Raw genomic sequence first — 13,629 nt, 5'->3', positions numbered from 1 at the left:
TATTCCTAAATGGATCCTCAAGCAAACATTGCACATTCAACTCCACCCCAAAAAGTTGTAGGACTGCTTATTAAAGAGTAGCTGCATGATAAAAAAAAACAATTATCCCTCAGCCACCAATGCTGAAACAGGTTATTTAACCATTGTAATTTTCCACTATTTCTTCGTAACACTAATCACATTTTGAAAATACTTAATTGATTGTAAAACACTTGGGAGGTATCCCAGAGTTTTAACAGGCAGTACACAAATACAAGTTGGTCCTTGGAGAGCCAAGAAATTAGTTCATATTGAACATCCCCACAGAAGACCAACTCAGAGTAGAAAATGCTTTTTCTTAAGAATGGCAATGATACCAAATAACTGAAGAGAATAGTACTGGCACATTTACGAAGCTTTACATGTGAGAAGGGAAAAAGGATATTTCAACTGGGTTGAATGATATAGGATGGAAGGTGGCAGGTGTGGATCACAAGAGGGAAAGACTAATTAGATTATATTGCTCAATTCTATGAAGTGATAAATTTTTGTTCTGAACTTTTTAATATAATCTGGAGTACTGTCTGCCAAGATGACTTTGCACTTCTAGGCTTCATTTCTCAGTTATAAATTAATGGTAAAAGCTGCCAACCGACTTTACTTAATTTGCAGTAACTCAACGTGTTAGATAAATGTAAAATCAATCCCATGCAATTATTCCTGAAGGCCTGAACTTACATTGTTAGCACATCATCACACTCTAAAAACTCAAATGTTTAAGGTTCAATTACTATTAGATCATCCTACAAACACAGCAGGGAAATTAAAAAGTAATGATGTGTAAATTAGGATGCCAAAATTAAACGAATAAACAGCAAATTATATTTTCAAGCAGGGAGCTGAAGCTTGAAATTTGGGGTTGAATGGAGTAAAGAAGGGACTTTGTTACAGAACTATAATCAGATAAAGTATTGGCCTCTGATAAGCTTGATTTGGTCCTTCGGATTAAATTGTTCCTTATGACAGTAATAGTCAAAGCATTTGCTTTATTGATTATACTTTTAAATAAGTAGAAATTAAAAAATGCTATTTATGCAGTTACTGAAATGCCAAAGGGTCAATAATTTCAATGCTATGAATCCAAACCACAAGTTACACTACACACCAAATTGGGAAATATTAATGCTGCTTTGAGGTATAAAGACAATGGGAAAATCTTATTCTAGCCTTTTTTCCTCTCTAGATTTTGGGGAAATTAACTGAGGATTTTATTTATTTGATGTACCAGAGAGACTAAAATAAAGAGGAAATTTTTGCATAATACGAATCATATAATACAAAAATTAAGGTAAAAGAGAGTGGAACCAGGACAGACAGCCAAATAAATGAACTTTGACCAAGGCCACACCATGTACAAGAAATATTATAAATATATACAAATAGATGCACATTCAGCATCAAAATATTGGCTCTGTACGTGAACAGTGTGTACTCTGCTTCAAGGCAACTAAAATACATGTTTCATTCCATACATTTAGCCAGATTGCTTTTAAGGATTGGCCACACCACTGGTAGAATGGATTGGCAGGAAGGGTAGTAATCCCCTGTGGTCATCTGATTCTACATCTGAATATATTGCTGTGGATATCGTTGGGGAGGCTTGAATGGAAGCAGCATCGTTAAGCTGAGATTTTTAAGATAAAAAATAGTGGAGGGTTATAGTAATAGTGGATTCCATTAGATAAATAGCAGTTTCTGCAGCTGCAAATGATAACCCAGCCTGGTATATTGCCTCTTTGGTGCTGGGGCAAAAATGACTCAATGGCTACAAAACATTCTTGGAATGGGTGGATGAATAACCAATTGTCATAGTGCATATCAGTACCAACAATATACAGTAAATCCTCATTTTAATTATGCATCTTACTTTTGCTACGCGAGGCTTTATTTCTCGTGATAACGGTTAAACAATTCTTTTGGATTCAATTTAGTATTACATCAATCCCACAATGAGCATTTGCCAAATTCAGCAGCAAAAAAGAACCTAGCCTTGTTCGTGCGTTTCTTTTAATCTATTGTCAGTGTATAAACTGAACAAACTCTTTAAACTGATGAAACTGCTTAACTCCAAGCAGGGACAAAAATATACACAGCGAGTGAAACCTACATTGTCTTTTAAAACTAAAAATCACATGACTGCAGGAAAAATAATTCAAAGATCATGTCAGTTAGATAGCAAAAACAATTGTTGAAAAGTGCTTGAAACTTAAATGATAACAAAAACTGCATTGAGAGCAAAATGCTGATTAAGGTAGCCAACAAAAAAAAAACTAAGCAAGGTAAAGTGCGAGGTGTCGTATTTTAGAAAGTTAACCCAGTTAATTGTAAATGGTAGGGTCTTAGTAGGTGTTGTAGTACAGAGAGATCTTGTATATAGTTCCCTGAAAGTGGCAATACAGATAGACACCGATGACGGTATAAGAAAATAACTGCAGATGCTGGTACAAATCAAAGGTATTTATTCACAAAATGCTGGAGTAACTCAGCAGGTCAGGCAGCATCTCAGGAGAGAAGGAATGGGCGATGTTTCAGGTCGAGACCCTTCTTCAGTGTGAAGAAGGGTCTCGACCCGAAACGTCGCCCATTCCTTCTCTCCTGAGATGCTGCCTGACCTGCTGAGTTACTCCAGCATTTTGTGAATAAATACCTTCGACACCGATGAAGGTGTCATTTGGCACACTTCCCTGCATTCGTCTGGGCAATGAGCACAGGAGTTGGGACGTTTTGTTACGACTGCACAAGTTGTTGTTAACACCACACTGTGTGCAGTTCTGGTCACCCAGTAAGAGGAACAACATTCATTATGCTTGAAAGGTATCAAAGGATTTGCAAGGACTGGAGGCTTTGAGATAGATGGACAGCCCAGTTGACAGGACGTCCTGCTACAAAACTGGTACAGTCACATTTGGTGGAGTATTGTGCACAGTTCTAGTTGCTACAGGAAGGTCATTAAACCAGAAACAGTGCCAAAAATCATTAATCAAGATGTTACTGGACTTTGAGCATCGAGTCATAAGGAGATGGGAGCCTTACAACTGGATAGGATGAGATTTTATTCCCTGTTTAGGAAGATGAGGGGTGACCTAATAAGAGATATAAAATCACGAAGGGCACAGATAAGGTGAATAAATAAATACAGGCTTTTCCTGAGGGTAAAGGAGTCTAAAACTAGAGGCATTGCTTTAATGCAAGAGGGGGAAGATGCAAAACGGACCCGAGGGTGGCAACTTTTTCCAAATTGAGAGTGGTATGTATATGCAATTAGTTGCCTGAGGCAGTGGCAGAGTCAGGTACATTTAAAACATACTTTTTAAATGGCACATTAGAAAGATTTAGAGGCACATGAGCCAGGTAAGGGCAGGTGGGATAAACTCAGTTAGGCAGCTTGGTCAGTGTGAACGAGTGCAAATAAAACCAAAACAAATTTAGTTTATGTTGTGGGATGTAATATTCTCATGTCCCCAAATTTACTCAAAGGTGTTAATTTCCTTATAATTAACATTTACTTACAAATTGACTTTTTTTTAACCCTGTGACAGCTTCAAGATATTGTAAAGTACAATCACTGTGAACCCTAGTTGTTACAGAACTGTAATACGTGTTTGATGAATTTAAGAACATTTTGTTTTATCGGGAGCTGAATTGGTTATCACACAATTTCAATCAGTAACTAGAAAACTACTTAAGACTGACACAAAACACTAGAGGGTCAGGTAGCATCTCTAACTAACAGGGTAATTATAACCAAGAGCAGCATCTCTGGAGAACGTGGAATGGTGACTTTTGGGTCAGACACTTCTTCAGACCGATTGAAGGGGAGGCGGGAAAGAAAGCTGGAAGAGAGGAGGAGCATAGAAGAGCATGGCCAGTAATAGGTGAACACAACCAAGGTTTTTTTTAATTGGCAGATTGTTGGACAAAGGCCAGGGATGAAAAGACAGGTGTGAGCCCAAAAGGATAAAGAGTTGTCAATAGGGAAGCTTTGGGATAAAATTGTTTTAATTTATATTTGTATGTGAAGATAAAAAGCTACTTAAGAGTTGCTTGGGAATTTGACAAGGAGAAATAAAGCTGTCTTTGGTTAAAAAAAGTTGTGGAAATAAAACTGTCCTAATCTAACATCATCTCTTAATAACACAATCTGTCCGTTTCATTGCAGATGGCCATAGAACTTGACGAGCAATCACTTCTGTTGACACTTACTCAGTGATACTCTATGAAGCTACAGCTCCATAACAGCTGTAACTACACCTTCTAGTATTTTTAGTGAGCAGTAACAAAAAATTTAAAGACCTCTATTTTTGAAAATCCTGCAAAAAACTGTTATTTTAAGTCTGAAACTCTTGCCCCAAACATCCTATTGCCCATTAACACCATTGTTTTTATAACATGATTTTCTATAACATGAGCTTCATTAGGAATGTATCTATCACATTAGAGAACCACCTGTGGGTTGAAATTAGACCAAAAATAAACCAATTTAGAATTATTTAGCATATGTGATGTCCCATATGCAAAAGAGATTAGAGATTTTGAAAAGATATTTACCAAATTAGCCCAACATTTTAAATCATTCAAATAAATCATTAATACACTTGGAGAGAAAAAAGAACATTATTCTGCCATTATTCTGAAGGTTACTCTATATTAAAAGCAATGTTAAAGAACAAGCAATTACTGCCAAAACTATAGCTGTTTAACAGAAATGATGTCATTGGCATACCTATAATCAAAATCCCTCAACTCAGTTATTATATTGTACACATGGAAAAATTTAACAGTGATGATTAAGCTACCATTTTGGAATGACTAAACAAACAACCGGAATCAACATTTGCAGAAACGAAAAAGTAGATAATACATGTTAATATCATACCTGAAGAACCAGTGGTTCTGGGTTAAAAGCCAATGTCAGAAGCAGCTGCATCCGCTCAGTGTCTTTCAAATTCTTCATCAAAAAGCTTCCAGAATCCTTTGTTTCAGCATATCTACGTACGATTCTGTCTAGGAGTCTCTGTGATGGACAATGCACCAAGTCTGACCACCCTTCCACAATATCTGGGGTCAGTAACCGAACTTCTCCATTTAAACGTGAAAACTGTGTCTTGTACATAGCTTGTGTAACATCACAACGGGGTCGGCCTGTGGCCCGTTTGCAGATCTTTTGTTCCATTTCCATCAGTTCTTGATTAGAACCCAAGTGTTTGAGAACGATACGCCTTGCACCTTCTCTTGGCTCTCCATACTGAGCAAAGTAGACATTTTTCACATTCAAGAAATCCAGAATTCGCAGGCGACCCCATGTTTCAAAAGTGATTTGGCCATTCATAAACTTACGACACCAGCTAGTTCCAAAACATGCCGGACACTTGTTGAGGCTAATAAAACGACGATCTGTAAGTTCATTCTTCTGAAAGGAGTCGAATAACGTGTGCGTATTCATTAACATGAAAACTAACAGACTCACCACAAACAGGAACTTCAAACAGCAGTACAACCGACCAAGCTTCAGTGTAAGCAATCGCCACATGGTTCTGTCGGCCCTTTAATGACACATTAACACTTGAGATGCTTCATAAAGTCAATATTGACAAACAATTTTCCCTTACATACTCAGTTTTTATTTTTAATTTAATCAGGAAGTCAATCATAAGAGAATACTCGTTCGGTGGATACCATATCTTCAAATTCGGAATAAATCTGTGCAAGGAATTTCCTGTTCTGCAGACAATATCTGGGGGGAAAAATGAAAAGCATTTTTTTCAGTAATTAAGCTGTTTCAGTACATATATGTATAATCATATTTTAATACAATTTTCAATAGCATTGCACACATCAAATGTAAATGGTAACGTTTACAGCAGTTTCAAAAACAGTTGCTCCTTAGTGCAGGCTAGTGTTGGAAGGTGGCATATTGGGTTGCTACGTTCAGATAAACATTCTCTAAGAACAGAAGAAATAATAAATAACAATCTGATATCTGGACAAAGATACACAACAGTAATGGATGCACTGTTGACAACTTATCCACCCAAGATTTTAATATCAGGTAGTGCTGTTTTATTTAAATCTTCTGCTTCAAGTCTGCATTATTTTGGTCAACAAAACTATTAACCTTTTAATTATAAATTCTTATAATATTCTAAACTTCCACTCCCTGGAGTGCATTAGGCTTTCAGCCCATCGAGTCTACTCTACCATTCAATCATGGTTGATCTATTTTCCCCTCAACTCCATTTTCCCACTCAAAACCTTTGACACACTTACCAATCAAGAAAGTGTTAAACTCCGCTTTAAAAATAGTGACTGCCTCCACAGCTGTCTGTGGCAATGAATTGCAGATTCACCACTGTTACAAAAGGAATTTCTCCTCATCTCATTTCTAAAGCTACATTGTTATATTCTGTGGCTGTGCCCTCTGGTCCTAGACTCACCCACCAGTCAAAACTTCCTCTATGCATCCACTCTATCCAGGCCTTTCATTATTTTTGTAAGTTTCAATGTTCCCGCTTCATCCTTCTAAGCTCCAGTGAGTACAGGCCCAGATTCGTCAAATGCACATCGTACATTAACTCAATCATCCTTGGATCATTCTCGTAAACCTTCTCTACACCTTCCAATGCCAGTGCATCCCTCCTCAGATATGGCACCCAAAACTACTCACTATACTCCAAATGCACTCTGACCAGTGCCTTATAAAGCCTCAGCATTACATCGCTGCTTTTATATTTTAATCCTCTTGAAGGGAATACCAACATTGCACTTGCCTTCCTTTACCAATTCAACTTGCAAATTAACCTTTGGAGAATCCTGCACCAGCACTCCCAGGTCCCTTTGCATCTCCAATTTCCAAATGTTCTTCAATTTAGAAAATTGTCTCCCACTCTATTCCTACCAACAAAATACTTGGCCACACACTTTGCTACAATGTATTCCATCTTAGCCCACTCTCCGAACTATGTCCTTCTGCAGACACCCTGCTTCCTCTACACCAGTGCTTCTTAAACTATTTCAGTGCCATTCACCCTTGAGTCTTTATCACAACATTTCATTCACCCTCGACTAAATTTTATGTTTTTTGGTAATTTTCGTCTTGGTCTCCCTTGCGTATAATTTTAAATATAATTTATTTTGTCACACGAGCAAAAAACATAAATCAACTCATTTCTTATGTGTTTAATTTATTCATCTTTTTGAACATCCTAAAAATATGTAAAGAAAACTAGGAGTGAAAATAAGAGTTGGAAAATCATTCTATTAGAATGATAAAAAACCATTCTGCCCCATCCTACCCTTTCGGGTTTGATTACTTGGAAAAGTAACCTTTTCGTGGAAAATTAGCTCAAAAAACCAGAGTATGTGATTTAATATATTAGTATCCAACTAATATAACTTTCTCTAACTCTCCCTGACGAAAGCTCACAATACCATCAAATATCAACTTGGTATACTTCTCTCCAGAAGGTGGCTCTTCAAAATCCAGATATATTTTAAAGGTTGTGCATGTGTACTGACATGTATGTCACATACATGCTCAAAACATCATCACAACATTTCATGTTGCTCAGTTCCGAATATCTGGCGCCCTCCCATCTTCCCAACTGGGAACGACAAAAAAAAATTAAGAACAGAAAAAATTAGAATTTTTCTAGTTTACATAAAGTAAAGTTAGTAAACAACTGTCTTAGAACTGAGAATTAGATTCTGAGAAAAAATGTTTTCTTATTGAGTATGTTTACCACAAATAAATGACAAGCAGTATACTTCTACACTTATCAATGACGAGGATGTTCCTGTACTCCTGTGACAAGCTTCTCAAACCGAGGTTCAATTTCCTTCTCCAAAGCAACCTGCATTACCGAATCAACATACTGAAGTGAATTGCGTTTTTTGGATTTCAATTCTACCAAGGTCGAAAATCCTTGTTCAGGCAGGAAAGTTGTTGTCATCATTACTAGTGGTTGAAGGGCCTTCAAGGCAATTGATTTGTATTCAGGGAAAGACATAGAAGACATCCTACTATGTCTTCATAGTAGGAGTACATCTCAAAAGATGATTTTTGAGTGAAGTCATAATGAAGCTCCATCAACAAGTTTGACATTTCCCCCAAATCTGCTCGCTTGGTACGGCTGGTGATAAAAGGATTAACTCTCCACATCTGATTTTCCAAGTCCTGCAGATATTTCTATGGTTCAAGAATAGCTTCTTCCCAACAACCATAAGGCTTTTGAACGCAACACAACCTCAACTATGAAATGTCTTTTAATTGCACCAAGGCCTTCGGGATTTTTTTTGCACAGGCATTGGGGTTATCAATTTGTTGAATTTGTGTGTATTATATATTGTCCATGTGTATTGTGTTTACAGGTCTGTAATGTTGCTGCAAGTAAGAATTTCATTGTTTGGTTGTTGGTACATATGACACTTAAACACACTCGAGTTCTTTTCTAATGTCCTGATGAGCATAAGTTTTAAAATTCATTGTATGGTTTCATTGCCTTTTTGGGGGAATTTGCTGTGCAAAGATTTTCCATATTGCATCAAAAATACTTCCTCTGGGACAGCTCAAGGTTATGATGGAAACCAAGTGTGTGCAACTTATTCAATTCAGATGCTGAAATGCTTCAAACATTTACGCAGTAAGCTATATCCACTGAGTACAGTGCTTACAGAATAAAATCTATTGAAAAGAGAGTTTGATGTGGCAAGAGCAAAAGTACAGATCTATACTGAAAGGAAAAAGGATTAAAATAACTTTTTTGTTCTGGCTGAAGTTGTGGTTTCTTTTTTCCATTTTAAATGGGGTTCACTCTAACTTAAAAATTATAGTTCACTGCATACAAACACCCAGGAACAAACACTGACTGGTTCATCACACGTACTGACCATCAAAGGGACCTATAAGAGCCAATATCATCAATAACCCACCATGGCCATTTCGCTCCTATCAGGAAAGTGGTACAGGAGTTTGTCATCATCAATGGAGCTGCTGTAGAGATGACAACTGAGGATTCGGCATGTCCACGACGATTTGCACAAACTTCTACAGATGTGCTACAAAAAAAAGGTTCTGATGGGATGCATCTCAGCCTGGTATGGCAACTGCTCTGCTCTTGACTTCCTGAAGCTCCAAACAGTGGTGAACACAGCCCCATCCATCAAAGATTTATCACTGCCTTCCATCCAATCCATCTTCACTGTGCGTTGCATCAGGCTGCGACTACGGTCAAGTATTTCTGTCACCGTGGCCATTCCCTTTTCTCTCATCTACCTTCTGACAGAAAAGGTTTGAGTTTAAAAGGCCAGAAATGTAGCCTTAAGAACAGCTTCTTGCCTACTGCTATCAGACTGCTGAACTAATCACCTCTTTCACACCCCCTTCCCAGTCTATCTCATTCTCAATTCTGAACTCTACCACATTCGGTTATTCCATTATTGCACTTGAATTTTTTGGTTTTGCACAACGTTTGCACCATTCTAGTGATTTACGTTCATTGTTATGTCTATCATTATTGCAAAAATATTGTTTACGAGCTCCATGCAGATAAAGAATTTCATTGCACTGATGTACATGGCATTAAACTAATCTGACCCGGAAAGTGGAGAAACCAGGAGAAAGGGAAAGATCCATTTGTCATGGTCCATGTGGAAATCATTGAAGTAAATAGGATTAAGGGGGGACTTCTGCTGAAGGAGTACAGGTATCAATTGTCCAAAATAAAAAGTAGAATCTTGAAATATTTGGATTATTTATTGAAATATGCACAAGAAAGCCCAGAAAGTTGGACAAATTACTCCAACACTGGCAAGAAATGGGTTTCTTTTCACAGATCACTGGTACAAGTATGCACCAAGGAGAGGACGAGGTGCTCCATTACACAAGTTCTGTTGGAATTGCAGACCTCCCAACATTTGATTTTACAAATTCAGAATTTTGATGTCCAAAATTCAGAATTTTACATCAAAATTCATAATATGGCACGTAATGCAACTTTTCAGCAAAAAAAAGTATGCACGCCAAATAAGCATACACGTTGCGCTACTACATTCATGTGTAAAAAACTACTATTATTTCCAACAGTCTGTAGTTCTTGGACTAGCTGTAAAATGTCAGGCCTATCATGAGTATATTCTGCTATTTATAGAAAGGTTATTGAACAGAAATACTTTTTACAACACAAAGAAAAAATTGTTGTGTTTTCTTTTCTCTATTTTGCTTTTTCCTTACACAAAATGTATGACTAAGTTATGAAGAAAGAGTTTCATTTAAAACTGCACGTACCTAATTTCATTGAGGACATACTTGCTCCAGTGGCCTTCAAGAGCAAATCACAACAGTCCATGTCCCCCCCACCCCCACGCTCTTTCCCCCGACTCCCCCCTAATCCCCACCCCCGTTCCCCCCCCACTCCCGCCCTTCCCTCCCCACCTTTCTGCCCCCCTCCATTCCCCCTCCCCCCCGACCCCCCTCCCTCATCCCCTCTCAACAACAACGGGCCTCGTGCTAGGCAGCGGGGCAGGGACGGGCGCGAGGGGGGCGGTGCCAGCGGCAGGGGGGGCCTGGGCGGCAGCGAGGGAAGTCCGGGCCGGCGGCGAGGCCGTGCCAGCGACGTGAGGCGAGGCGAGGGGCAGGGCGAGCGGTGAGGCATGTGTTTTGCGGAAAAATGTGGAGTGAAATCGGAATGGCGGAAATGAAATAGAAAAAAAAAATCACTATGAGAGTAGAGAGGTTTTGGTTATGGAGCCAAGGAAACTAAGATTCCGAATACATTCAAGAAATCGATCAACATTTCAGCACTGAGTTAGCATATGAGATGAGTGAAAGTGACATAGATAAAAAAATTAGCAATGGCCTTACTAAATACCAAAGATATACGCAGCATCTGTAGTTCCTTCTTACACATTATTAAATACCAAACTAGATATGGGCTACATCCACAACTACTTCCTATATTGTTGTGTTCCATCAATTCAGATTGATGTTTTTGAAATAAATACAATCTCTGATGAGTCACCATCCTCCCAAAGTTTATCTCCCATCCCTTCCATGATCCATCTACCCTTCATCTCCTCATTCCCTATTTCCCTTTATTCCCCAACTCTTTCTCCTCCCTTTGTCTTCCACTCATCTTTCCCTCCAGCTTTCCATTTCACTCCCCTTCTTTCCTTATCAAATACCCTGTTATCATTTCACCTCCAACCGTTGTCACCATCTCCAGTCATTTGATAAATAACCCCCCCCCCCCCCGATCCATCATTTGCCAGACTTTGTCCCACCTCATTACTTCCTCCAGCTTTCTCCCCCCCCCCCCCCCCCCCACGCATTCAATCTGAAGAGACAATCATTAATGTTATCTGATCTTTCCTTCCACAGATGCTGCCTGACCCACTAAGTTCCTCCAACATTGTATTTTGCTTTGGAATATAATTACGACTGAAACGTCACTGAGGAGCAGCAGCAGCCGGCGCTCCCTGCCCGTGGGGCTGCGGACCACCGCCCGGAGAGAACCGCCCTGGTCTCGACCATCCCCCCAAGCCGTGGGATCAGCCGCAGGACTACCCCCCCACCCCCACGATGTCTCCACTGTCTTGTGTGCATGCCACAAGTGCAGTCGGCAAGTCATTGGTTCCAGCGGCTCTGGGGCTTGTCTACCTAGCATGTGAAGCCTGGGTTCGGCGGATTGCATGGAGGAAACCACCGGAGGGTTCAACGGGCAGAAAGACGATCCCAGCAAAGCGCCGTGGAGCGCAAACAGGGCAGAGTGAGATACGTAGGACACTTCTGACCATCCACTGCATCCTGACCTGTCCCCAGCCGTCCCGACTATGTCTTGCTGCTGGAACCCGATAGCCCAGGACGAGAGAGTGAGGCCGACGATCTGCGCACACCCCTTCACTTAAATCCAAGTCAAGCGCGCAAGTCATGACTTCAACCTCGGCCAGCATACCACGGCTGGCGGGGATCCCAATCAGTGGTCAAAATAAGATTGAAAGTGAAGTCATGGTCATCTTCAAACCCGAAGGACGAACAACAATAACCACTCTCTGGAGTGTTAACAATTAAGATCACCATCTTACAGAAAAGGTATAATTAGAACTGTAATAATTAGAACAGGTATTCATAATTAGAACTGCCCAGACTGTTAATCTGGGGACTCATAAATCCCAATAGGGCAGCTGTTGAATTTAAATTCAAATATTTAAATAAAACGTGGAATGAAAAGCCTTTAGAATATCATAAAAGCCCACCTGGCTCACAAAGTTCTTCAAGGAAAGAAATCAATCTTCACTTGCACTGGTCTAAATGACATGCCTGACCTACCAGTATGGCCGACTCTCAACTACTCACAACTCTGTAATTAGGGACGGACAATAACTGCTAATTTTGCCAATGTCTATTAACCAAGATATATATAAAAATTACAATAAAAATTACAATGTCTGCATCAAAGCCCGAGTGAAAAAATAATTTTAACTGTACTTGGCTATAAAATTATTTTAGGAACTAGTGGCACCACGTCTTTTTCTTTTATTCTCTATATTCTAACTTATATTTTATACAACATGCTTTTAGTTGCTTAATTAAGATACACATTCAATGTTTTGGTTTTCAAATTTATTCTCCAAATAAATCTTGATGAACCAAGCTGTAACAAAACAAATATTAGCTGGAGAGAACTGTAGTTTTGAAACAGTACAATGGAAAATCCAAATTGACTTAACAGCATTTGGATATTACATGGACGCGTCAATAACATAATAAATAAGGACAAACAATCAAAGGCTCTTGCAGCTGCTCAATTGTTCACCCAACATCCCAATCTGGTGAACATTTGTAATATTCTTCCACTGCAAGTGCTATTCCATTCCTACCCCCTTCGCCCCCCCCCCCCATAGGAAAACCGACATTAGTCAGCACATGATTTCACAAAAACTCTATATAATTTCGAACACAACTTTTCTCAAACACATTCTAAATGTCTGTTGAACCTGCATTTTAATTTTGTGATTAGTGAACAAAGACTCGAGCTACTGAAAACTAACATATTTTAAATCTCCTCAGTCTATCTTTGCTACGAGAGGATGCCATGCTCATGCCCTTATCCATTCTCCTGGCCTGCTTATATTCCCCTGAAGACTTTCTGCATCCACCTTGTAGTCCATACTGCCACCTAGCTTTCTATCTTGGCAATATTACCTTGATCCCTTCATCCAAATCATTTAGACAGAACAGCTTGGGTTCCCAAACACCAGCCGCTCAGTATATCCATTGAACACAGCCATCAAATCAAACATGAATCATTGATTCTGATTGTTTATTAACTCACCATTAATTCACACCAGTGTGTTACCCCAAATAACAAGAGCTCTAATTTTCAATAACTTGTGCGGTACTCTATTAAAGCCCTTTGAAAACCAAAATAGAAACATCAAACCGGTTTTCCCTCATCTACTCCATCAGCAACCTCAGAATTCCAACAAATTTGTCAAACAATCTTTCATAAATCCATGATTTATGAAATAATCCATCAATTTCAAGTATTTTGTTATGACTTAGAAATAGATTCTAGCCGTTACCTATTAATATCA

At 39.0% G+C, this 13,629-nt stretch overlaps 1 protein-coding gene across 1 annotated transcript in view; it reads right to left on the bottom strand.

Annotated features, from left to right (window-relative positions):
• The window catches only part of LOC144599478 (divergent protein kinase domain 2A), a 123,722-nt gene that overhangs the window by 100,793 nt on the left and 9,300 nt on the right, over positions 1–13,629 (bottom strand). Inside the window, exon 2 of the mRNA XM_078410431.1 lies at positions 4,916–5,773. Coding sequence (XP_078266557.1) covers positions 4,916–5,569 — 654 coding nt within the window. The 5' untranslated portion in view covers positions 5,570–5,773. The remainder of the gene's footprint in view (positions 1–4,915; positions 5,774–13,629) is intronic.

The sequence above is a fragment of the Rhinoraja longicauda genome, chromosome 13 (assembly GCF_053455715.1).
Source record: "Rhinoraja longicauda isolate Sanriku21f chromosome 13, sRhiLon1.1, whole genome shotgun sequence".
NCBI lineage: Eukaryota > Metazoa > Chordata > Chondrichthyes > Rajiformes > Arhynchobatidae > Rhinoraja > Rhinoraja longicauda.
The sequence above is the reverse complement of the archived record's forward strand: the minus strand, read 5'-3'. Positions and strand labels throughout refer to the sequence as shown.